This window comes from Ylistrum balloti, unplaced genomic scaffold, assembly GCF_031769215.1.
Source record: "Ylistrum balloti isolate Yb309-2 unplaced genomic scaffold, AGI_CSIRO_Ybal_v1 Utg369716, whole genome shotgun sequence".
Classification (NCBI taxonomy): Eukaryota; Metazoa; Mollusca; class Bivalvia; order Pectinida; family Pectinidae; genus Ylistrum; species Ylistrum balloti.
The window spans coordinates 473509-497864 of NW_026781939.1; the positions used below are offsets into that span (position 1 = coordinate 473509).

Consider the following 24356-nt stretch of genomic DNA (forward strand, 5'->3'; position numbering starts at 1 on the left):
TCCATGCGAAAATGCAGATATGAAAATGTCAGGGAACAGATTTATATTAGATAAATTGATTCCATACAAGTAAACTGGAATACTAATAGAATGATTCACCTTTTATTATTTATGTAATGTCATTTGAAACAAGCAACAGTTTCCTGAAATCAACCTCTTATATTTGTCTTCCATTGCCTGAAGATATTTCATTGTCTAAATTACATGTTGAATAAATTGATGATTCATGATGTATTGATAAGATACAAACTTTCTATATCTGGGATGATAATCCGAAGTCAAGGTCTAACAATTCCTGAACTTGATATCAAAATTTGATCCTTGGATGGATTGTTTCATGTTGCTAAAGGGAATAATTCATTAAAGGTGTGACAAATTGTACAATTTTAGAACGTATTACCTCACTATGTTGAGAGATGACTGGAACCTTTCGCCCTTTTTATGTTAGTCAAGTTTCTATTTGGTATTTTCAACACAGGAGTATAGACTGGAATAATCAGGCCATTATAAAGCAACTGTTCAGTGTATTCCAGGGGACAGTGGATATCAAGGGCAAGGTAAGGTCATTTATACACTGTATTAGATAAATCTTATTATCTGAGTCCCTAGAGTTCACTGGAGTAAGACAGTGAATTATCACTCAACATAGTCATAATGTAGATGTAACACCAAAAATAATAAATCTTTATATATTACTGTTCACTGACAAGAGTTTTTACAAAAAGATAAAAGAAAACTCAAAACAATTTTTGCAAACTTATTGTTTAGTTATACTTACAAAACCGAGGTTCAGTCCTAAAGGAAACAACAAGTAAATAATGGCTTATTACTGTCATTGAATTACATTATTTGTGAAAATATTGTTCGAGCTTTTCCCTCTTTCAACAGACAGAAACAAAGCCTGAATTAAAAAGAAAACCAGTGTGTACTCGCATACGTCTGAAAATATTCCCTTACTTCCTGAAATCAAGAGAAGCTTGCAACACATTTCCATCCTGCATCCAGGTGTGTAAACATAATACGTGTACATTTAACATCAGTGAAGTCAGTTTTGATGAGCCATGAAGTTGCTTTCATGTGAAAGTTGACTACCAGGAATGATGTAACTCAATAACTTTGAACTTTTTAAACTGTTTCTACAGGACTTCATATCACTTATTCAGGTCACATGGATTGAAACTCTTTAATAAATACAAATTTATGTACTAATTTCACTCTTTTGTGCTTGACCTAAAAGATTGGTTTGCTTATTATAGTATAACTAATATAAAGTATGTGTGTTAATGAATTGAATGGTCCTTTTGAAAAATTAATTTTATCTTTTATACTGTAATATTTCTATTTCAAGTAAATCTAGGATTGGAATGAATTGGTAATAGGTTGGATATTATTTCTGATATTGGTATGTTTTATAAGAAATGCTATACTGTACGTGAATGGTATTGTTCCATCTGAATTCCTTGTGAGTGAAACTACTTTTTACTAATTTTAGGTGACATTTGACTGTTTGTATGGACAGACAACTAATTCTAAACTGAAACTGATGGCAACCCAATTTGTACACCACCTTTGCCTACAGTAAGTGCTTAATTAAGAAATAAGAATAAAAGAACACATGCATTACTGTTGTAATTAATATGTTTCAGTACTTTTGTTGCCTTTCAAATTTGCTTAACCACTGTAGGTAACCAAATAGATGGGGTAAACCCACTTGGTCGGGCAGTTAGCCCATACCTTTTTCAGGTCTATTCAATTGATCAAGCTTAGACTACAAAAGTGAAAGGGAAGTGTGTCACCACTGCTCCAACCAACCACCCAAAAATGATGGTTATGATAAAAGCATCAACAATTGGTAGAGACTGAAAAGGGTGACCACAAGTAGATGATTAGGAGGGTGGTTTCCTGAGGGTAAATTATCAAAAGGAGATACTTTGTTTTCATAAGTCTGTTTCAATGAAAATTATAAATTATTGAGTAGTAAGGATTTTATGACACACATTTTAAAACAGAAAATTCAAGTGTGATAATGATCAGTGTTTATCTTTTCAGCTGTGCTGATAACAAATTTGCGCCAATAGGCCCAGTACTGCTGTCTGGGATGGTTAAACTTGTAGGGGAAGCTAAGGAGGTGAGTTGTCATGAGATCCAAGTAATTGATCCAACATTACATTGAGTGACAATTTTATTGTTTACCTACTCAACAGACAGATGATTTTATGATATGCTTGTTGAACTAGCATATTAACTTTATTTTACAACAGTTGCTTATCAAGCTATCAGCTTATATAATATGCTCTTGTTGTTCTGCATGAAATCGTGCAAGGGGTCTCATTGTGGGAGGACACTGGAGAACCCTAAAAAAAACTCACTTGGTCCCGCAGGTGACTGCCATACCTTTTCACATCTGATCAGAGAATGATATCCCAGAGGTTAAAGTGAAAGGCGAGCGAGTGACCATTGAGCCACTTGACCACCCTGAGTTAACCTTAAGTTAACATCACTAATTTAAAACAAATTCTTCTCCCTTGAAACTTATCTTACCCTAATCTGAGACTGACTTCACTAAACAATTGAATACCTTAGAATTGTACAAAAGACAAATGAATACTTTTAAATACAAATTTAGAATTAGATACAGTAGATCCAAACAATGAATGAACTGCATCATAAAGTTGCTTCATCATTAATGAAAAGAATCTGAATTTTGCAGCCAAGGAGGTGACTACCAGGTCACCTTAACCTAAAATGCTAAGCTAATATGTTTTACTGTAACTAATATGTACCATATTCTACCATTGACTAATCAAGAGTAGATGTTTAATAGTTATTTTTCTGCTCAAACTTTCAACTGGTTGCATCATTTTATGTAGCAGTACGAATGGAATGATGTTTTCTATTTACCAAACAGGATGCCAAGTTACGAGGTCTGGCTTATGTAGCTGCTGGAAAGATTGTGAGGCGGTCTCCACAGATTGTTAGCAAGGATATAGGCATTGTCCAGAAGTTTTTTGATGCCATGTGTCAGGTATTCGTTTACCCTACTTCTTTGTTTAAGATTTCTCATATTGTGCATAATTTGTCTTTTGCTTTCTAGTAAATTTGAATACATATAGTCAGCAGTTGTATATAGCTGAGTAAAGAGTGCTTTCTTAAGTCAAACAAAAAAGGAGGTCTCCTGTTTAAATACATGTAAGACATGTAAAATCTAATTTCAGGTTCTCTTCATTGTATTGTCAAAGAGTTATTTCTAGTGATGCAATAGGGATACTAGGTCATTTTATTGGTAGTGTTTGAACACTGAGGAGAATTCTGATGATTGTATAGGATGCCCAGCCAAAATAGCCATTCCATATGATACAGTCTGATTTCATTTTCATGACATGCAAAACTGTTATATCTTGAACATTTTCACCAGATTTTACATATTGCTAATGAAATGGTTTGTTTATTTGCTGGGTTTGTCAATGATGAACAGCCAGAATCGTTATGCTCCCAGAAGGGAGAGCATGTAGTTGATGCTTTGTGTGTTTATGCATCCGTTTTGTCTGTTCATCATAATTTTGTTCAGAGCATAACACAAAAACTATAAGTGGTATTAACATAAAATTTCAATAGCAGGTGGATCTCAACAAGGAGAAGTGCAGTGCACAAGAGCAATAACTGTCATTTGCATGACTTAGGAGTTATTGCCCTTTATTATTTTGCATACATAGATTTTGTTTGGAGCATAACACAAATACTATGAGAAGTATCATCATAAAACTTCATAGGTAGATAGATCTCGATGAGGAGAAGTGCAGTGTACAAGAACCATAACTTTGCAAAATATAGGAGTTCTTGCACTTACATTTTTTCATACTTTAATTTTGTCCCTTTCTGGGAGTATAACCCGTTTCTGATGGCCCTTGTTTAGAGGTGAGGTCTCCTTGTAATAGTTCATGACCACATCACTGAACAACATACAGGAGGCCCATCACATGCCATCCAGAGCATGAAGAGATGACAAGGAAAAATCATGCCCAAGGACACAACCATGCTAGTACAGACCAGTGTACATCTCAACTGCAACTTCTAGAACCTTTGCTCTTTACTGATGAAGAAATAAAATTTCACTTTTACAGTTATTGACATTGTGTATCATAATGAGTTGACATTTTCTGATACTGTGCTTTTATTTCAGGAGGATGCAGAAACACGACTATCAGTACAAGAAGCATTGTCTCTGATGTCAGAGGCTTTCCATGACATCAGTGGTACTAATGCAACACTCATGGAGGCACTAGTAATGCAGAATATTGACAAGGTAACACATGAAAAAAAAAACATGTAACATGAAGATGAAGGTTGATGGTTTGATAATTTGGTTTACAATTAATTTTGTTTGAATTCAAGTAGTGTATAGTTATAGATAGATAAATAGATATTTTGTTTTACTGTGAATCCTTGACTCATTGTCAGATCTGTATTTCAAGGTTTCTCCAATAATTCTTTTTGAACAAAATTTGATAATTTTGATAATTGCAAGGATTAAACATTTTAGTTTTAATGAAAATCTTTTTTCATATGTTAAGGAACAGCCCCAAGCTCGTCTAGTTGCAGTACAGTATGCCAAGGCTGTGTTTCCTACCGACCACATGCCATCAAGATATGTTCTCTTATTGGCCAGTGGTGACAAGTAGGTATTACTGTTAAGTAAAGGGTACTGACAGTAAGGAAATTCTACAACAGGTCAAGTGTCCAAGGTCACAGTAGGTATTACTGTTAAACATATGGTACTGACAGTAAGGAAATTCTACATCAGGTCAAGTGTCCAAGGTCACAGTAGGTATTACTGTTAAACATATGGTACTGACAGTAAGGAAATTCTACACCAGGTCAAGTGTCCAAGGTCACAGTAGGTATTACTGTTAAACATATGGTACTGACAGTAAGGAAATTCTACACCAGATCAAGTGTCCAAGGTCACAGTAGGTATTACTGTTAAACATATGGTACTGACAGTAAGGAAATTCTACACCAGGTCAAGTGTCCAAGGTCACAGTAGGTATTACTGTTAAACATATGGTACTGACAGTAAGGAAATTCTACACCAGGTCAAGTGTCCAAGGTCACAGTAGGTATTACTGTTAAACATATGGTACTGACAGTAAGGAAATTCTACACCAGGTCAAGTGTCCAAGGTCACAGTAGGTATTACTGTTAAACATATGGTACTGACAGTAAGGAAATTCTACATCAGGTCAAGTGTCCAAGGTCACAGTAGGTATTACTGTTAAACATATGGTACTGACAGTAAGGAAATTCTACACCAGGTCAAGTGTCCAAGGTCACAGTAGGTATTACTGTTAAACATATGGTACTGACAGTAAGGAAATTCTACACCAGATCAAGTGTCCAAGGTCACAGTAGGTATTACTGTTAAACATATGGTACTGACAGTAAGGAAATTCTACACCAGGTCAAGTGTCCAAGGTCACAGTAGGTATTACTGTTAAACATATGGTACTGACAGTAAGGAAATTCTACACCAGGTCAAGTGTCCAAGGTCACAGTAGGTATTACTGTTAAACATATGGTACTGACAGTAAGGAAATTCTACACCAGGTCAAGTGTCCAAGGTCACAGTAGGTATTACTGTTAAACATATGGTACTGACAGTAAGGAAATTCTACACCAGGTCAAGTGTCCAAGGTCACAGTAGGTATTACTGTTAAACATATGGTACTGACAGTAAGGAAATTCTACACCAGGTCAAGTGTCCAAGGTCACAGTAGGCATTACTGTTAAACATATGGTACTGACAGTAAGGAAATTCTACACCAGGTCTAGTGTCCTAGGTCACAGTAGGTATTACTATTAGCTAATGGGTACTGACAGTAAGGAAATTCTACATCAGGTCAAGTGTCCAAGGTCACAGTAGGTATTACTATTAGCTAATGGGTACTGACAGTATGGAAATTCTACATCAGGTCAAGTGTTCAAGGTCACAGTAGGTATTACTATTGGGTATTGACAGTAAGGAAATTCTGCACCAGATCAAGTGTCCAAGGTCACAGTAGGTAATCTACGAGAATCAGATTATTAACATCAAAAATATTATCAATTTTTAATGTATAAAGTAATAAAATTTAAATACCCAGACATCAGTGTTGCAATGTTACATTACAGGGTGTATCGCTTTTGTTTTTTATATGATTATTCAGAGATCAAAGCCTATTATGAGTAACAATGTAGAATTTGAGTGTTGAAAAGATTGTTTTGTGATAAATTGTTGAAGTGAAGAAAAAAAAAAAGACTGCCGACGAAGATTTTTTGTTTTCAAATTCTGATGTTCATCAAAACTTCACCTCCTGGTCAGTTGATATTCTTACTTGTTGATTCTGTAACATGGTGTCTTCCTATTTGTCTCCTGATAACATGGGCTTTTCTTGTATGTGTTTCTTACTTTAGTAAGGAAGATGTACGCACAGAAGCTATGAAGGCACTAAAATCTAAACAAACAACAGAGAAAGTCCCTTCTAAATCCTCAGCTAAAGAGGAACTACCGAAGATGCCAAAGTTCTCCAGTGCCATGATGTATATCAAACAAAAGGTATCAACTAAAACCATTGAGTGTTAATTTATGTGTATCAGATAAATAAATAGTGACTGTTTCATTATAGATTAACTTATTGTATAGAATGTTTTTGCCATGTTCTTTGATACTTTTGATTTGTGTGAAGGTGACCAGATTTTGGAATTAATATAGTAAAAAATTAAATTGGTTTTCATTTATTGTATAACTATCATCTGGCTTATTTCATGTCTTTAATATCTCTTGATTGATCTGTATCAAACATGTATACAAATAAGTCGCACCTCAGCCAATGTCTTCTTATGAAAAAAAAAAATTAATTATATTTAAGATAGTAAAACTGCTTGTAACACAAATGTTTTTATTTTGATGTGAAATGGTGGACATCTCTTTCAGGCTGACCAAAGAGTGTTGACTCAGCATAAAGTGACGGCAGGGAACCATGTGATGGCCTTCAACTCCATAGCTTATGAACAGGTGGCTATACTGATCCAATGCTAACTTTTACATGTCTGATACATATGTGAATAGTGTAAGAAAGCTGCTTTTGTAATTATGATTCATGCAGTTGGCCAGTGAAAAAGTATTTTTTGATCTGGTAAGATGAAGGTTCCCTTTCATGTATTGTTTTCTTGGACTATATTCATTTGATGAAATTTCTGGGGTTTTTTTTCATATTATCTTCATTTTTTGTTAAAATTTAAAGTTATGCATGCAGTTCCTGAAATTTTTTGGGGTTTTCTTTGCCATTCATGAAACCGTATTTCAACAGAAGAATGAAAATACTGATGTGTTAATGCTAATAAATTGATTTGAGATGGTGGGTAGTTTTTGGAACAACTATGAATGAGATTTTTCAGAAGGCTAAAAATTAAGAATATCTCATCATAAATAATGTGTGGTTTCCACTATTTCATTATAAATAATTAATAAACATCTTTAGACAAATATCTCATAGCTGAAGTGTTAACTTTCCTCCTCCAGATGGTACTGTACCTGAGGTCCTGTTTGGCTTGTGAAGCTGGTGTTATCCCCAATACTGATTCCTTAAGTGACATGCAAGACCAAGCTCCTGCTATATCCAAATTCCTGTTGGGGATGCTGAATTCTGACTCGCTACAGACATACATTGACTTCATCAAACACCTACTCACAGTTGTTGGAGGTAAGGATACTGGCTCAATGTGAGCCAATAAAGTGTTTTTTTTTACCGGGTCTAAACTTGGATATGGCAGTCAGGGAGGTTATTTTGTAACCTGATTGTGCAATCATGGTTTTCCTGTGCAATACCTGTTTCACTAGCTGGATTGAGCTCCAACTTTACTCTCAAATGATAGGTAACACTTGTTTCAGTTACCTACTCCTCACCAAAACTACCACCTGCATCATAGGAAACAGCTTCTTAGTAAGATTTCATTCAAAGTAGAAAAAAAGAACCCTTTTCCCTGCTGAAAGTTTTTGTAGTCCGATAACCATTAAGGCCCATAAGCCTTTTTTGAGTATTTGTATACTAATTTGAAAAATAATTATTGTTGCAGAAGGTCACAAAACTCTACATACCCATTCAATGGAATCTTCAAATAGTGTAACTCCCCATAAGTAGGAAGAAAATAGGTAAAAGAAAAACCTGTCTCTCCTGATGTATCAACTCACACAGTCATTTGTTTGATGTGTTTTAGGAACATCCAGTATGTACTGTCTGTTAGAACTTGTGTCCATGGCACCTGGTAAACTTTCCTCACAATTCATGAAGAACCTGGACTGGATAAAGGTCGGTTTCTAATGTAAAAGACACCATACAGAAGACTTAATGAAGTTATTATCACAGATAATGTTCATTTGAGTATGGAATAGGGAAGATGGATCTAAACATACATTTCTATATACCATCGAGTCCTAGTAAAATTTGACATTCTTCCTTAGAATTTAAAAGTTACAATTACTTTCAATTTTTGAACAAATTAAATTTTTGTAAGATAAGTACAATGTTGTCATGAATATGAAATATTTTCTAATCTTTTAATATAGCTGTGTTTTTCTAATTTGACCCAGCAACCAGAGTTAAGTTGATAAGAATTCTAAAAATCATGTCAGTCATTCATTGGTAGCATCCCCCAAATGTTTTAATATTTAGCTACAAATCTCTAGTACTAGAACTAATAGGTTGAAATGTAATGATGTTTGTAAATGATTGTCTTCATGCCAAGTATAAGAATTAATTTTTGAAAAATTTATAAATTTTATTAATTAAACTGTTGTATTTTAATGCATTTTCAGCGCTACATTTTCTCTAGTAAGGATGAACTGAAGACATATGCCAGCCAGCTCCATGCCACAGTCCTTTGTCATCAAGCGGACAAGACCAAGATTAGTGATGCCATCTTAGAATTATCTGACAAAATTTCTAGCAAAGTAAGAATTTATGAAGTTTATGATAAATCATATTTTTATTGGCCTTTGAATAATTGTTTCAACAAGAATATGTTTGGTCCTCCAATGAGTAGATTGTTATAGTGGTAATATTTGGTGTGTTGATAGAGTCAGGTTTCCTACGTACAAAAACTTTCAAAATTGGATGTAAGTGATGAAGGGAACATAATGTTTTCCATTGCTGTGTGTCTGGTAGCATTCATGATATTTCTATGTGTTTTGCTTTGTTACAATAATTTTAGTTTAGGAATCCACAGTCATCAAACATCATATTTCGATGTATCTTGAGAAATGTTACATATGTTTTATATTTACCAATACTTCACCATTATATTAAATGTAGGCCACTTTAAACAAATTTTAGGTTGTGAACTTCCCTGATTTTGCTTCATTCTCATCATTGTTGGACCTGTATCTTAAATCTTTTCTTATTTGATTTCTCATACTGCTCTTCACATAATGCTTTTAAAACCGTTTCTTTCTTCAATGTAGATTACCAAGTTTTCTACAACATTACAGCAGGAGATTCTGGCTTATATCACATTCATTAATATTCATGTATATTTTATTCTTCTTCAAATATTGTTTCATTTGTATTCTTACTTTCTCTCGGTGCATTGAGATGTTTTTTTTCTCACTTTCTGTACCCATTCCCTATTGACATCAATTTTTTTATGTCTAAAATTTGCGTAATAAATGCTATCAGTTTGACAAGGTGTTTTAAAATGTCAGTTTTTTTCATCACTCTAGAGTTTTGAAGTACAGCAGGGGTCAATCATCGCCCTGGGTTACCTGATTGGTCAATATCTGAGGATGAACTCCAATGGTATGGAGACTGACAGTAGTGTGGATGCCAAGCTCTCAGCTGCCATGGGTACTGCTGTACATAATATAGGTCAGTAGTAGCTGCCATGATATATTCTTATTCTATAGGTTTGATGGTATGATGGAGAATTCATTACTTTCATTGAAATTTGTGAAATTTGTGAAATTTTTTGCATTGTTACATTTCATAACTATTGAATATATAGCCAACTTCATAATAATTGATGCAGGTTTCACTTTATACTTTTTATATTATTTTTCACTACCTTTAACATTGTATTACATTATACCTATGAAGAATGAAAGACTTAGAGTTATATCTGTCTTCACATTTCCGTTTTCATTTCACAGACAAAATAATATCATCCGTTCTTGTTTTAAACAGTAAAACTTCTGAAGCCAACAGATGAGGTCCCCGATCCTTTATTACCTTCTATATGTCTGGCCATTGGGGAGATTGGCAGGAACTCAGCACTGCTGCTGCCATCTGGTGCAGAAGGAGATGGTCAGGAAAAGATAACCAAGCTTTCTTTGATTAAAGTACTATTAAAAATGGTCACATCAGGAAAGGAGACCAATAAGGTATAATTTGAGTAGAAGGCAGTCTTTTTAGGTCCATTGTTGTGCATCCTTAAACTTTTAACACTTTCAACTACTTCTAAAAAAATCTTGAGCCAATTTATAGAAATGGGGCCAAAATGATCATATTGACAAATTTCAAAAGTCTTCTGCTCAACACCCAGATATGATAGAATCAAATGTTCTTCATGGATGGAAGCATCTTAAGGTGTTTCACCAAAATTGTGAATTTCATGACCCAATGGTCTAACATTTCCCCTCGGGATGGGTAAATTTTACTATATTTCATATATGCAAAATAGATTGTTGAGCATAACTTGTTTAATTTCCATTGGAAAGGATGATGGCTTGATGGTGTGACCATATTGATCCTGGCTGACCCCCAGGGACTGATGGGCGGTGGGGAAAGGGGTTAAATTGACTCAGATTCTAAAAATCTTCTTCTCAACGCCCAGATATAGTAGAATCAAATGCTCTTCATGGATGGAAGCATCCTAAAGGTGCTTTACCAGAAATGTGAATTTCATGGTCCCAGGATCTCACATTTCCCTTGGAGGAAGGGGGTAAATTTACAATAGTTTATGTTGGAAAAATAGATTTCTGAGCATAATTTGTTGAATTTTTATTGGAAACAGTCCAAACCTGGTTAGAATTATGAACAAAGGATGACAGTTTGATGTTATGCATATATGCATTCTGACTGACCCCCAGGGTCTGATGGGCAGTGCCAAATGGGGTCAAATTGACTTCAATTTCAAAATCTTCTCCTCAATATGCAAAATGCTCTTCATGGATGGAAACGCCTTAAGGTGCTTTTTCCAAGCTGGGTCTTACATTTCTTTCTGGTGAGGAGGTCATCCTTACTATAATTTTTATAAAAGAATTGCAATTTCGAATATAACATTTATTTTCCATTGGGAGTAACTTTGTAAGAATTATTGATATTGGATGATAGTTTTGATGGTATTTATGTATTGACACTGACTTACTATCATCAATGTCACAATTGCTTTTTCATGATACTTGAAAGCTATTTATCCTTAAAACTATATTCAACATTTCTTCTTTTGGGTGAACGTCAAGGCCACTAGACCTCTTGTTTTCTCTTTTTCTCTTGTCTTTTGAAAAATGTCATGTCCCTGCTAGCTCTTTCTTTTTCACAAATATTTTTTTTTCGAGTTTGATTGGATATCATAATTTTGAGAAACATTGAAAAGCTGATAAATGTGACTCTTTTTCAAATAAAATCTTATGAGCTTTGATTGCTGATGTAATTCAGTTTTAATTTGATATAAGACAGTACTTGAAGGTAAGTTTAGATCCCTGATCAATCATGGCAGTTAGAAATATCATGTTATGGAGAAAAGAGATCATTTCCTACTTTTTGCATTCCTGTGTTGGTATATTAAACCTTTAGCCAACTGATTTAAAATACATAATATATAGTTTTCCTACTTACCTAATAAATAATACACCTCTGTTGTCAGACAAAAGAAAAAGCAGCACTCTGTCTAGGCTACATATGTGTGGGTGAAGAAGAATTTCCTTATCGTAGGAAAGTCATCGAGCAAATGATGGAAGCTGCTCAGGTGAGAAACGCATCTTCATTTTATATTTTAAAATGATATGAAGAAATTTCTGCCAATCTTAATGATTTTTTTCTGTAATGTTTTAAGCATTGATTTGTTTTGCTATTGTCATGCACATTTTTGTTGTAAAATGTAAGACAAAGGTTGACCCAGATCTACTGAAAATGTGATGGAGATTACTGGTAAGATTTGAACTATCAGTCAAAGATTTTAGGAGGCAGCAGTTAAATGTGCTGTACTTAGATATAATATTGAAGAAAGGATGCTGATGTTTGATTGTAGTTTGTTATGAGAATTAATAATTTCCAAACAGGCTAAACAGATAGAGTTGAATATGACAATTGGGGACGCATTGGTATTCAGTGCCCAGGGTATCACTTCGGCTGCAGCCAGAAATGTGTGGACAGAGACAGTTGAGGAATTCAATGTATGTATGTCAGGTCAAGTTATCTTTCCTGTTTATATGTATAGATATGATAAGCAATTACCATGAAAATCCTTATAGGAACTTACTACCAACAGCCTGAGCCATTTATTTTATTTTAAAATCCCATGAATGAACCATGAACTAGTAAAAACAATGGTACCATTATTCATTGTTTGAAGTATTTTAAAAACAATGAGGATTTAATAGTACCATTATGTCAGCAAATGTGTTTGAAGTCAATATAATATTGTAAAACCATTATTTATTGTTTTTGAAGTATTTTAATTGCCAAAGTTAATGAGGATTTAATAGCCTTTTCTCCAGTAATGTCAGCAAATGTTTTATCAATATAGCTCAATACAATATTGTAACTGATTTTAAAACAGTTAATGACAACTTATTGATGATAACTAAGTTAACACCAGACTGTGATTGTTATACTGTCAATACATAACAACAAAGGTATATGATTGTTTCTGTTGGTGTTTCCTGAAGTGATTTCTCTAGCTTATAGAAGGAACAGAGCTATCTCTGTCTGAGGAGAGATTCTTGATTGTCTAAACCAAGATGACTCAAGTTCAAGAATCTAGTCTTAGGTTGGGATTTTCCTCTGCTGTCAGGCAGTGGAGACATCTGTGTCTTATTGATTGTCTGAAAAAAATTATCATACTTTGCTATCATCATCATCATATCAAGTGATAGTTATTTTATTTACAATTTTGTAAAACTGGTTTTAGGCAGTATACAGTTAGTGTAAAGGTATGGAACATTTTGTGTTTTTTTCAATTTGTTTTTTCTCAGAATTCAAGAAAATATTTTCCATGCATACAACAATTGATTAATTAAATGCATTCATAAGAAGCTTCAGAGCTAGTTTTGTCCCATAACCTTATATGTACATATATGCTACATTTTCTGATGCAAATTTTGGCTCTCACAGTTTATATGTAGTTCACCTAATAAAAGAAAAATTGAATGAAACTAGTTATTACATTTACTATACGTAATCACTTTCTTTAGAGCCGGACTAGTAAGAGTGTGAATGAGGTGGCATGGTACATGGATCTGCTACTCAACAAGTACATTGTCAATGTCAACCCACACCTGCGACAGGCAAGTCTCATTGATTTTATGGAGATTTAGGAATTTATACATTTACATTTTAATTTCCTATCAAACACCTGGAAGTTTTATGCCATCTTTTTAAGGATATGTATTTTGAATTGTAATCTTTTCTTTCCAATGTTGAGAAACATTTAAAATAATTTAAGAACATTTTAATAACTGAAATCTCAATTTATTGAAATTGATTGTGTATCAAATTATTTTTGCTGTTGAATAACAGGAATAGAAACAAGATATTATGAAAAGGATGGATAAGTAATCAGAAAGATGGATGAATCTCTGAAGAAAAGGAATATTGCTTAGAGATATTTCTTTCAACAGAGCTTGTGTGAATATTTTCATGAAGATCAGTTTTGTATCCCATTTACAGGCTGCTTGTATATGGCTGCTGGCATTAGTAAAGAGCTGCAACATGCATGAGGCACTTCAGTCAAATCTTCTGGAGATCCAGAGAGCATTCATGAAGATGTTGTCAGAAAATGATGGTACATTTATTATCTATGTCTCAAAAATTATCATAAACTTTAATATTTAGCTTCAAAATATGTGTCAGAGCTAATGTCTTTTTCAAAAGTCAAATTACAAATATGAATATCAAGTCATATATAAAATGGACATGTCTCTTCAAAGACAAGATTGTAAACTCATTTTTGGGAGTCAGAAACAGGGATCTCATGCTGGTTTATTTGTGTTTTTACTTTCTATAATGCATGATGATTCTATGATATTATGGTAGTGTACATTTATATTTCAGATGTAACTCAGGACATAGCATCTAAAGGTCTTGGTCTGGTGTATGAGGTTTGCTCCTCCAAACAGAAGGACCAGCTTGTGGCTGAATTGGTTGACACTCTAATGACAGGCAAGCGGTAAGTACCCTTATTTCCTGTCTGAAATGATGAAGATCGTATATTTCAAATAAACTATAAAAAATGATAAATCCAGTAAAAAATATATTTATGCATGAACAAAATGTGAACAAATATTATCTGATAGTAGCAAAGCAAAAAATAATTCAATAGTTCAATTTTTTTCTTTATGTATTCATTTTGAGGTTTTATATTTACAGAGCAAAACAAGAAGTAACAGGTGAAAGCAAGATCTTTGAACAAGGATCCATTGGAAAAACTCCCGATGGGTAAATATTTGGATGTTGTAGCTTTCTCATTCCTGTGACCACTGTCCTTTACTCCTAATTTCTAATGTATACTGTCAATGCTAGTTGTCAAGTGTAATATCATGTTTAATTTTCACGTTACTTTTTCCAGTGGAAGTCTGTCAACATATAAAGAGCTTTGTTCTATGGCCAATGATCTCAACCAACCTGACCTGATCTACAAGTTCATGCACTTGGCCAATCACAATGCTATGTGGAACTCTAAAAAGGTTTGCTATTAGAATGTATGCTTGGAATGAGAGTTTAAATATTAATCTACTACCATCATTTGTATAACCAAAGTTTGGGATTATAGAAGGTTTGGCAGTATGAAGAGAAATTAGCTATCTTCCACAAGAATTATTATGAAAAAAATAATCTAGGAAAAAATAGAGTTCACTAATGTACACTATATTTTCAGGGAGCAGCTTTTGGATTTAGCACCATAGCTGCCCAGGCTGGTGAACAGTTAGCACCATACTTACACAAGTTGGTGCCCAGACTTTACAGATACCAGTTTGATCCTAACCCAAAGATTCAGCTGGCCATGAGTAGTATCTGGCAGGCTGTTGTACAAGATAACAATAACACAGTAAGTAAAGTGAGCTAAACTTTAATGGCAAATCCATCTGAAATATTGAAATGATATTTTGAGAATTACATGTAGGTAACAAATATAAAAACTTCCTTAAAAAGCTTGGAATTTTAGCAATGAGTTTTATTATTTTTCATGACAAAACTACCATCAGATGCTTTTATGTTTTTTATGCCGAAAATTTTCGTGGGGGGTTATAGTTGCCACCTTGTCCATCTGTCTGTCCATCCTTTTGCGACCAGATTCAGGGTCCTTGACCCATTAATTACAGAATTATTGCCTTTTGTTAAAATAATGTGTTGGGAAACTTGGTGTATACAATGATCATACAAAGACAATGTGCAGTGTACTAAATTCAGGACCTGCAACAAGGTTTTAGTGCACAGAGAGTAAGTGTAAAAATATAGAGTGTAAAAAGTACATGGCTTTATCATATTGTGTTATTTTAGGTAGAAAAGTACATGAAAGAAATTGCAAAAGACTTAATAAAGAATCTTACCAACACTCAGTGGAGAATAAGAGAATCAAGGTGAGTGGACTTATCATTTGTAGCAATCAAGTCTATGGATTGTTTAATGATGGGGACTTATCATCATCTGTAGCAATCAGGTCTAAACATTGTTTAATGATGGGGACTTATCATCATCTGTAGCAATCAGGTCTAAACATTGTTTAATGATGGGGACTTATCAGCATTTGTAGCAATCATGTTAAGATCTTGAGATTACCAGCAACTATAGAAGTCAATCCAAGAGGTTGTTTAATGTTTAGGACTCACAAGCAACTATTGAAGTCAAGATTGTGTAATGATGAGGACTTACCAGCAACTATAGTAATCAAGCTTAGAGATTGTTTAATGTTTAGAGCTTCACAGAAACTATAGAAATCAAGTCTAGATATTGTGTAATGATTAAAACTTACCAGCAACTATAGAGGTCAAGTTTATTGTCTTTAGATGGTCATAGGTCTATTGTTTCTAGAAGGTCATAAGTCTATTGTTCCTAGATGTGTATGACATACCATTGTCTATAATGGTTAAGTTTAGTCGTTTCATTAAGTTACTGTTACAGTAACAGTAGCCAATTAAGTTCAGAGATTCAAATGATCAAGACTTAATTGAGCCTGTAATGGTCAACTTAAGCCTTTCAAGATGAGTGGACTCATTAGTGTCTGTTGATGGTCAAGTCTCCTCATTGCATAATGATACTGATGAAAGAAAGATTTGAACATCACTTTTTTTATAACTAAAGACAATATACCGGTATGTAGTCAGTAGATGAGCATCTGTATATTTAATGTCTTCTCACATCAGCCAATTAAACATCAAATGTCCTCTGTTAATGACAAAGCGACCCCTACATTAACACTGGAGCTCATATTTAACCTGTACATCTCAGCAAGACATCCCCTTCTGTTATTTCATTTGACAAGCCTAATTCTGTTTTATGCATCCAGTTGTCTGGCGGTGAGTGACTTATTGCGAGGACGCCCTGTAGATGACATTGTAGATCTGTTACCTGACTTGTGGGAGAACTGTCTTCGGGTCAGAGATGACATCAAGGTACGACTGAATCTCTTACATATATTTCAGAAGTGAGTGGCTGTAAGAAGTAAATGTGGTAGTTTTTAATATTGATGTTAAAGTGTTAGTGTATCGTTCTACAATATTTAAATAAGAAAGACGTTATAATCTAAATAAAATGTCGAAAACCATGTGAAAATTGATCCACTATGACCGATGATATGGCCTGTCAATCATCCCAGTTTGCACCTGCCCGGGAAAGCCAAATCAGAGCAGGCGGATATGTGTGTAGTGTAGCGCACATGAAATCATGACGTCACAAGTTTAACACATTCAACATAGATGTCATCACAGATAGAACTGCATCTTTTAGATGAAGTTTTGAATGAAATAGTGCTGAGATAAAATTCACAGCAAAATTATTTGTGTTCTCTTGTTGAACTTCTGATTGTCTAAACAAAGACCTAGTAGACACACATTCATTGTCTTTTTTTGTAGGAGTCTGTTCGGAATGCAGCAGATGTGGCTTGTAGAAGTCTTAGTCGTGTGAGTATCTTTTTTCTTATAAAAGTCTCTATCCTTCTCATGTAATTCACTCTCACAGTTACAGAAATAAGACATCTTACACCATATTTCTGATGAAGTTATCAATGTTCTCATGTTGATTGAGATTTCTATACACAATTGTAGGATGCAAAAACCTTTTACACATCAGTTGATTCCATTAAAAATTACTTTTTATGCTACAATGATAATAAGGGCCAAGACATAACCTCTTATTCAAGGTCAGGAGGTGGGCCTATTAAAGGAAAATGGAATAGGATTGAGCTTAACAGTAATAGTTATTACTGGTGAGCTTAAATAAACATGTAGCATTGACATTGATATTGTAACTTTTCAGGTATCTATTAAAATATGTGATGTCAACTACGGCAAGGTAGGAGAGCAGGCGACTAAAGCAGTACTTCCTTGTTTATTGAAAAACAGCATTCAGAGTTCGGTGTCAGAAGTCAGGGCAATAGGGTAAGTAATTCCAATAAGACACTATTGCTATTTTGATTGATTTAATTACATTGTGTTGGTTACATCATTGTGTTGAAATTATGTTAACATTGATAATTATGACATGATGAAGCTCTAAAGCCAAATTATAAGATATGTGTTTGATAATGCAACAGTAAAATCCAGTTTAAATGCAGAATCCTAATGCAGAACAATTTTGCTATTCTTGATAAGTAGGAATATGCAATTCATTTTGAAAATGTACTACTATCCTGGTCGCGGCACCGCTTTTATGATTTTGGCTGGTTTTGTACTGACATGATGACAGTATGTTGTGGTACATTTGTGTTCATGCTTTATCTTTGTAGGTTGTCTACCATACTGAAAATTAGTAAGAATGCAGGATCCCTGTTGAAGCCACACATTCCTATTCTGGTCACAGCCTTGCTGGAGGCAGTCAGTGGTTTGGAGCCTCAGGTCCTTAACTACTACAGTCTCCGTGTCTCCGACAGTCAGGCAGCACAAGATCAGGTGAGTGTATATTTAAAACAGCTTTTAACATGCCTATGTGAACTGAAAAATTCATATTTATTCTTCTTAGATGGTTATTTACAGATTTTTCTCCTGCATGTACTCCCTGTAACTGGACACTGTTGAAATTCAATTTGTTTGGCCAGAAAATCTATTATTTAGATTTGACACATTAAAACTTGTAAATTAAGCAATATTTCACAAAGGAAAGCATGTAAAACAACTTTTTTCCAAAATAAAGAAGTAATTAATTAATTGTAAATATAATCTATGGAATTCAATTCCGAAAATAATTAATCTGAAGCAAAACCATTATTGCCTTCTATGCTGATGGTAAGGCTCATTAAAAACCTATGGAAAGTGTTAACAACATGTTTAAGACTGTTTTTAATAATGGTACATGTTAGGGGATTTGAATCTAACTAAATAATGAGGACCCATAGATTTTAATGTCGACTGTTGTTTTTGTACTACACAATACAACTGCACATGCCACTGTTTACACATTAAATGAATGGAATCCTTAATAATACATAGCATGCTTAACATGTTTAATATGTTTAAAGATAGGGACTCTATTGTGTCCGTCTTTACCTACTCTCTCTTTTCTGATGGTGGGAAAATTACATTGATTGAAAGATTATTTATTTTGAAGTTGGACAGTGCAAGAATAGCTGCATCTAAGATGTCCCCCATGATGGAAACAGTCAACTTGGTTGGTATAACGATATCTACATTGTCAAAATTACAAATATATGATAAAAAAATATGTGACAGTTTAAGGTCATACAAAAACAAAAACAAAAAACAAAGATAAAAACAAAAACATTGAGAATTATTTTGCATAAATATTTAAAAATTTTGAGCAAATGTGTAAATATAATTTTTGTCACTAATTTTAAAATATGCTTTTAGGAGTTTTAAACAGTTTCTAGTACAGCACTTTGATTGATACTATTGTGTACAGGCATCTTTTGATAAGCTCTCATGATATTAAAGAAAGAGTTTTCATGTAGGTAGATCAGAAATGATTTTAAGAACTTGAAGACATATCCCTGATGTTAGTATGATTGTGTTTCAGTGTGTCCAGTATGTAGATGAAGAAGTGCTGACAGAATTAGTTCCTCGTATTACAGATCTCATTAAAAGTGGAATCGGCATTGGCACAAAGGTATGATGAGGGTACCATGTAGCTTTTATGTTGTGTGAAGCTGGGTATTGATGATATGCGCTAGGTAAATGGTGTTCCTTACTAGAATGTCTGTTAAGATTTGATAAACACAAAGGACATCCTTGCTGAATATATTTAGTTTGCCGCATCCTTGCAGGTAAAGTAAATTATAAAAGAATAAACCTGTTGCTTGCATTATGGTAGCATGTTATAAGAGATTTTTTTGTGTCCTTTTCTTGAGATACAAAAGTAATCTGTTAAATCTTCCACACTCGTTGGAGAATCTGAGATTTTATTCTCTAGATACTTCCTGATATCACCTTACTTAATGATAGGACCTCAGTTTGTCCTTTAACCATTCCTGAAATAAATGATTTTACTGTTCTTTTTGTGACACTTAACTTTCATTGGATGAAAGTGAGAACTCAAAACATTTTAACTGTGTTTAGAAAATTGCTCTGTGAACATTTTATTTCATTCTTAATGTCAAGACTGACATTGTGAATATGAAAGCTTTGAAATCTTTTTAAGTCATCTTTCTGATTTCCAGGCCGGATGTTCCAGCTTTGTAATCTCACTTGTGCATCACTGTCCCAAAGATCTCTCACCACATGCAGGTAACTATAAAATGTGTAGTGAAACGGCGTTCCTCTTTTTACAATACACATATTCATGCCTACAGTACATTCCATGCTCCTATATTGATCGCTTGCACATACAGAGTTGGGGCCTTAATTTATGTTCACTGGCATGCGCATAATGTAATAACGAGACATCAAGAAAACCTGACCCCTAATTTAATGTTGTACATCTATCAACAGAAAATATACTAACATGAAAAAGAAACGCCGGGTACACTAAATATACTACAAATGATTTATTGCTTGGCCTAGAATAATGACACTCGGTCAGGTTGATGTGTTGTTCACGGTCACTAGGTACACGTGTTTAAAATCACACAATACCAGACCTCCGCGCTCCGTGCTAAAATACAAGAATCCCGTGCAGGGGGAGGTCATTGAGTTCGCCAATGGAAATTTTCAGTCTATTTGATACTGTTCAAGTATTCGGATTGATTTTTCAAAGTTTGATTCGAATTAAGCAACTTACATCCATGCCACGATTGACGGAAGTCCAGCGGGGACAGGCTTTAGGAATGCTTTTGCAGGGTCAGAGCCAACTTCAGGTTGCTGCACATTTTGGTGTGCATATTCGGACAATTCAACGTCTTGTTGAGTGACGGGGAGGGTCATCGACCGACCGCGAAGTGGACGTCCGCGCGTCACGACGCCACATCAGGATCGGTATATAAGACTTTCTCACTTATGTAATCGCCATCTCACAGCTACCGAAACTGCAAATAACACTATAGGCAGTCATAACCGCTATATTCATCCTGATAGGTTCAAAACCGATTACACGTCAATGGCCTAAGAGCCCGACGTCCCTATGTTGGTCTGCCCCTAACTCCTGCGCATCGCCAACGCCGATTGGCTTGGTTACAAGTACACTCGCCCAGAAATTTTCCTTTGAGGCATGTTTTGTGTACTGCCTATTTATCACTATGTTGTTGTGTACTGCCTATTTATCACTTTGTTGTTGTGTGTACTGCCTATTTATCACTGTGTTGTTTAGTGTACTGCCTATTTATCAGTGTTGTTGTGTGTACTATTTATCACTGTGTTGTTTTGTGTACTGACTATTTATCACCGTGTTGTTTGTGTACTGTCTATGTATCACTGTTTTGTTGTGTGTACTGCCTATTTATCACTGTGTTGTTGTGTGTACTGCCTAGTTATCACTGTGTTGTTGTGTGTACTGCCTATTTATCACTGTGTTGTTTTGTGTACTGCCTATTTATCACTGTGTTGTTGTGTGTACTGCCTATTTATCACTGTGTTGTTGTGTGTACTGCCTATTTATCACTGTGTTGTTGTGTGTACTGCCTATTTATCACTGTGTTGTTTTGTGTACTGCCTATTTATCACTGTGTTGTTGTGTGTACTGCCTATTTATCACTGTGTTGTTGTGTGTACTGCCTATTGATCACTGTGTTGTTGTGTGCACTGCCTATTTATCACTGTTGTTTTGTGTACTGCCTATTGATCACTGTGTTGTTGTGTGTACTGCCTATTTATCACTGTTGTTTTGTGTACTGCCTATTTATCACTATGTTGTTGTGTACTGCCTATTTATCACTGTGTTGTTGTGTGTACTGCCTATTTATCACTGTTGTTTTGTGTACTGCCTATTTATCACTATGTTGTTGTGTACTGCCTATTTATCACTGTGTTGTTGTGTGTACTGCCTATGTTGTTTTGTGTACTGCCTATTTATCACTGTGTTGTTTAGTGTACTGCCTATTTATCACTGTGTTGTTGTGTGTACTGCCTATTTATCAGTTGTTTTGTGTACTACCTATTTATCACTATGTTGTTGTGTACTGCCTATTTATGTGTACTGCCTATTTATCACTGTGTTGTGTGTACTGCCTATTTATCACTGTGTTGTTGTGTGTACTGCCTATTTATCACTGTGTTGTTTTGTGTACTGCCTATTTATCACTGTGTTGTGTGTACTGCCTATTTATCAGTGTTGTTGTGTGTACTGCCTATTTATCAGTGTTGTTGTATGTACTGCCTATTTATCACTGTGTTTTTTTGTGTACTACCTAGTTATCACTGTGTTGTTGTGTGTACTGCCTATTTATCACAGTGTTGTTTTGTGTGCTGTCTGTTTATCACTGTGTTGTTTTGTGTACAGCCTATTTATCACTGTGTTGTTGTGTGTACTGCCTATTTATCACTGTGTTGTTGTGTGTACTGCCTATTTATCACTGTGTTGTTGTGTGTACTGCCTATTTATCACTGTGTTGTTGTGTGTACTGCCTATTTATCACTGTGTTGTTGTGTGTACTGCCTATTTATCACTGTGTTGTTGTGTGTACTGCCTATTTATCACTGTGTTGTTGTCTGTACTGCCTATTTATCACTGTGTTGTTGTGTGTACTGCCTATTTATCACTGTGTTGTTGTGTACTGCCTATTTATCACTGTGTTGTTGTGTGTACTGCCTATTTATCACTGTGTTGTTTTGTGTACTGCCTATTTATCACTATGTTGTTCTGTACTGCCTATTTATCACTGTGTTGTTGTGTGTACTGCCTATTTATCACTGTGTTGTTTTGTGTACTGCCTATTGATCACTGTGTTGTTGTGTGTACTGCCTATTTATCACTGTGTTGTTGTGTGTACTGCCTATTTATCACTGTTGTTTTGTGTACTGCCTATTTATCACTGTGTTGTTGTGTGTACTGCCTATTTATCACTGTGTTGTTGTGTGTACTGCCTATTTATCACTGTGTTGTTGTGTGTACTGCCTATTTATCTCTGTTGTTTTGTGTACTGCCTATTTATCACTGTTGTTTTGTGTACTGCCTATTTATCACTATGTTGTTGTGTACAGCGTATTTATCAATGTGTTGTTGTGTGTACTGCCTATTTATCACTGTGTTGTTTTGTGTACTGCCTATTTATCACTGTGTTGTGTGTACTGCCTATTTATCAGTGTTGTTGTGTGTACTGCCTATTTATCACTATGTTGTTGTGTACTGCCTATTTATCACTTTGTTGTTGTGTGTACTGCCTATTTATCACTGTGTTGTTTTGTGTACTGCCTATTTATCACTGTGTTGTTGTATGTACTGCCTATTTATCACTGTGTTGTTGTGTGTACTGCCTATTTATCACTGTGTTGTTGTGTACTGCCTATTTATCACTGTGTTGTTGTGTGTACTGCCTATTTATCACTGTGTTGTTGTGTACTGCCTATTTATCACTGTGTTGTTGTGTGTACTGCCTATTTATCACTGTGTTGTTGTGTGTACTGCCTATTGATCACTGTGTTGTGTGTACTGCCTATTTATCACTGTGTTGTTGTGTGTACTGCCTAGTTATCACTGTGTTGTTGTGTGTACTGCCTAGTTATCACTGTGTTGTTTTGTGTACTGCCTATTTATCACTGTGTTGTTGTGTGCACTGCCTATTTATCACTGTTGTTTTGTGTACTGCCTATTTATCACTGTGTTGTTTTGTGTACTGCCTATTTATCACTGTGTTGTTGTGTGTACTGCCTATTTATCACTGTGTTGTTGTGTGTACTGCCTATTTATCACTGTGTTGTTGTGTGTACTGCCTAGTTATCACTGTGTGGTTGTGTGCACTGCCTATTTATCACTGTTGTTTTGTGTACTGCCTATTTATCACTGTGTTGTTGTATGTACTGCCTATTGATCACTGTGTTGTTGTGTGTACTGCCTATTTATCACTGTGATGTTGTGTGTACTGCCTAGTTATCACTGTGTTGTTTTGTGTACTGCCTATTTATCACTTTGTTGTTGTGTACAGCGTATTTATCATTGTGTTGTTGTGTGTACTGCCTATTTATCACTGTGTTGTTTTGTGTACTGCCTAGTTATCACTGTGTTGTTGTGTGTACTGCCTATTTATCAGTGTTGTTGTGTGTACTGCCTATTTATCACTGTGTTGTTGTGTATTGCCTATTTATCATTGTGTTGTTGTGTGTACTGCCTATTTATCACTGTGTTGTTTTGTGTACTGCCTATTGATCACTGTGTTGTTGTGTGTACTGCCTATTTATCACTATGTTGTGTGTACTGCCTATTCATCACTGTGTTATTGTGTGTACTGCCTATTTATCACTGTTGTTTTGTGTACTGCCTATTTATCACTGTGTTGTTGTATGTACTGCCTATTTATCACTGTGTTGTTGTGTGTACTGCCTATTTATCACTGTGATGTTGTTTGTACTG

At 34.8% G+C, this 24356-nt stretch overlaps 1 protein-coding gene across 1 annotated transcript in view; it reads left to right on the forward strand.

Annotated features, from left to right (window-relative positions):
- The window catches only part of LOC132565359 (proteasome adapter and scaffold protein ECM29-like), a 42038-nt gene that overhangs the window by 5054 nt on the left and 12628 nt on the right, over positions 1-24356 (forward strand). The window contains exons 8-37 of the mRNA XM_060230004.1: positions 479-557; positions 889-1005; positions 1493-1578; positions 2050-2128; positions 2909-3025; positions 4181-4303; positions 4572-4675; positions 6451-6592; positions 6971-7051; positions 7559-7739; positions 8254-8345; positions 8852-8986; positions 9755-9899; positions 10215-10411; positions 11896-11997; positions 12311-12424; positions 13445-13537; positions 13920-14034; positions 14304-14418; positions 14619-14687; positions 14818-14935; positions 15127-15297; positions 15750-15829; positions 16756-16861; positions 17321-17368; positions 17724-17845; positions 18193-18355; positions 19011-19070; positions 19437-19526; positions 20077-20248. Of these exons, the coding sequence (XP_060085987.1) occupies positions 479-557; positions 889-1005; positions 1493-1578; positions 2050-2128; positions 2909-3025; positions 4181-4303; positions 4572-4675; positions 6451-6592; positions 6971-7051; positions 7559-7739; positions 8254-8345; positions 8852-8986; positions 9755-9899; positions 10215-10411; positions 11896-11997; positions 12311-12424; positions 13445-13537; positions 13920-14034; positions 14304-14418; positions 14619-14687; positions 14818-14935; positions 15127-15297; positions 15750-15829; positions 16756-16861; positions 17321-17368; positions 17724-17845; positions 18193-18355; positions 19011-19070; positions 19437-19526; positions 20077-20248 (3416 nt within the window). The remainder of the gene's footprint in view (positions 1-478; positions 558-888; positions 1006-1492; positions 1579-2049; positions 2129-2908; positions 3026-4180; positions 4304-4571; positions 4676-6450; positions 6593-6970; positions 7052-7558; positions 7740-8253; positions 8346-8851; positions 8987-9754; positions 9900-10214; positions 10412-11895; positions 11998-12310; positions 12425-13444; positions 13538-13919; positions 14035-14303; positions 14419-14618; positions 14688-14817; positions 14936-15126; positions 15298-15749; positions 15830-16755; positions 16862-17320; positions 17369-17723; positions 17846-18192; positions 18356-19010; positions 19071-19436; positions 19527-20076; positions 20249-24356) is intronic.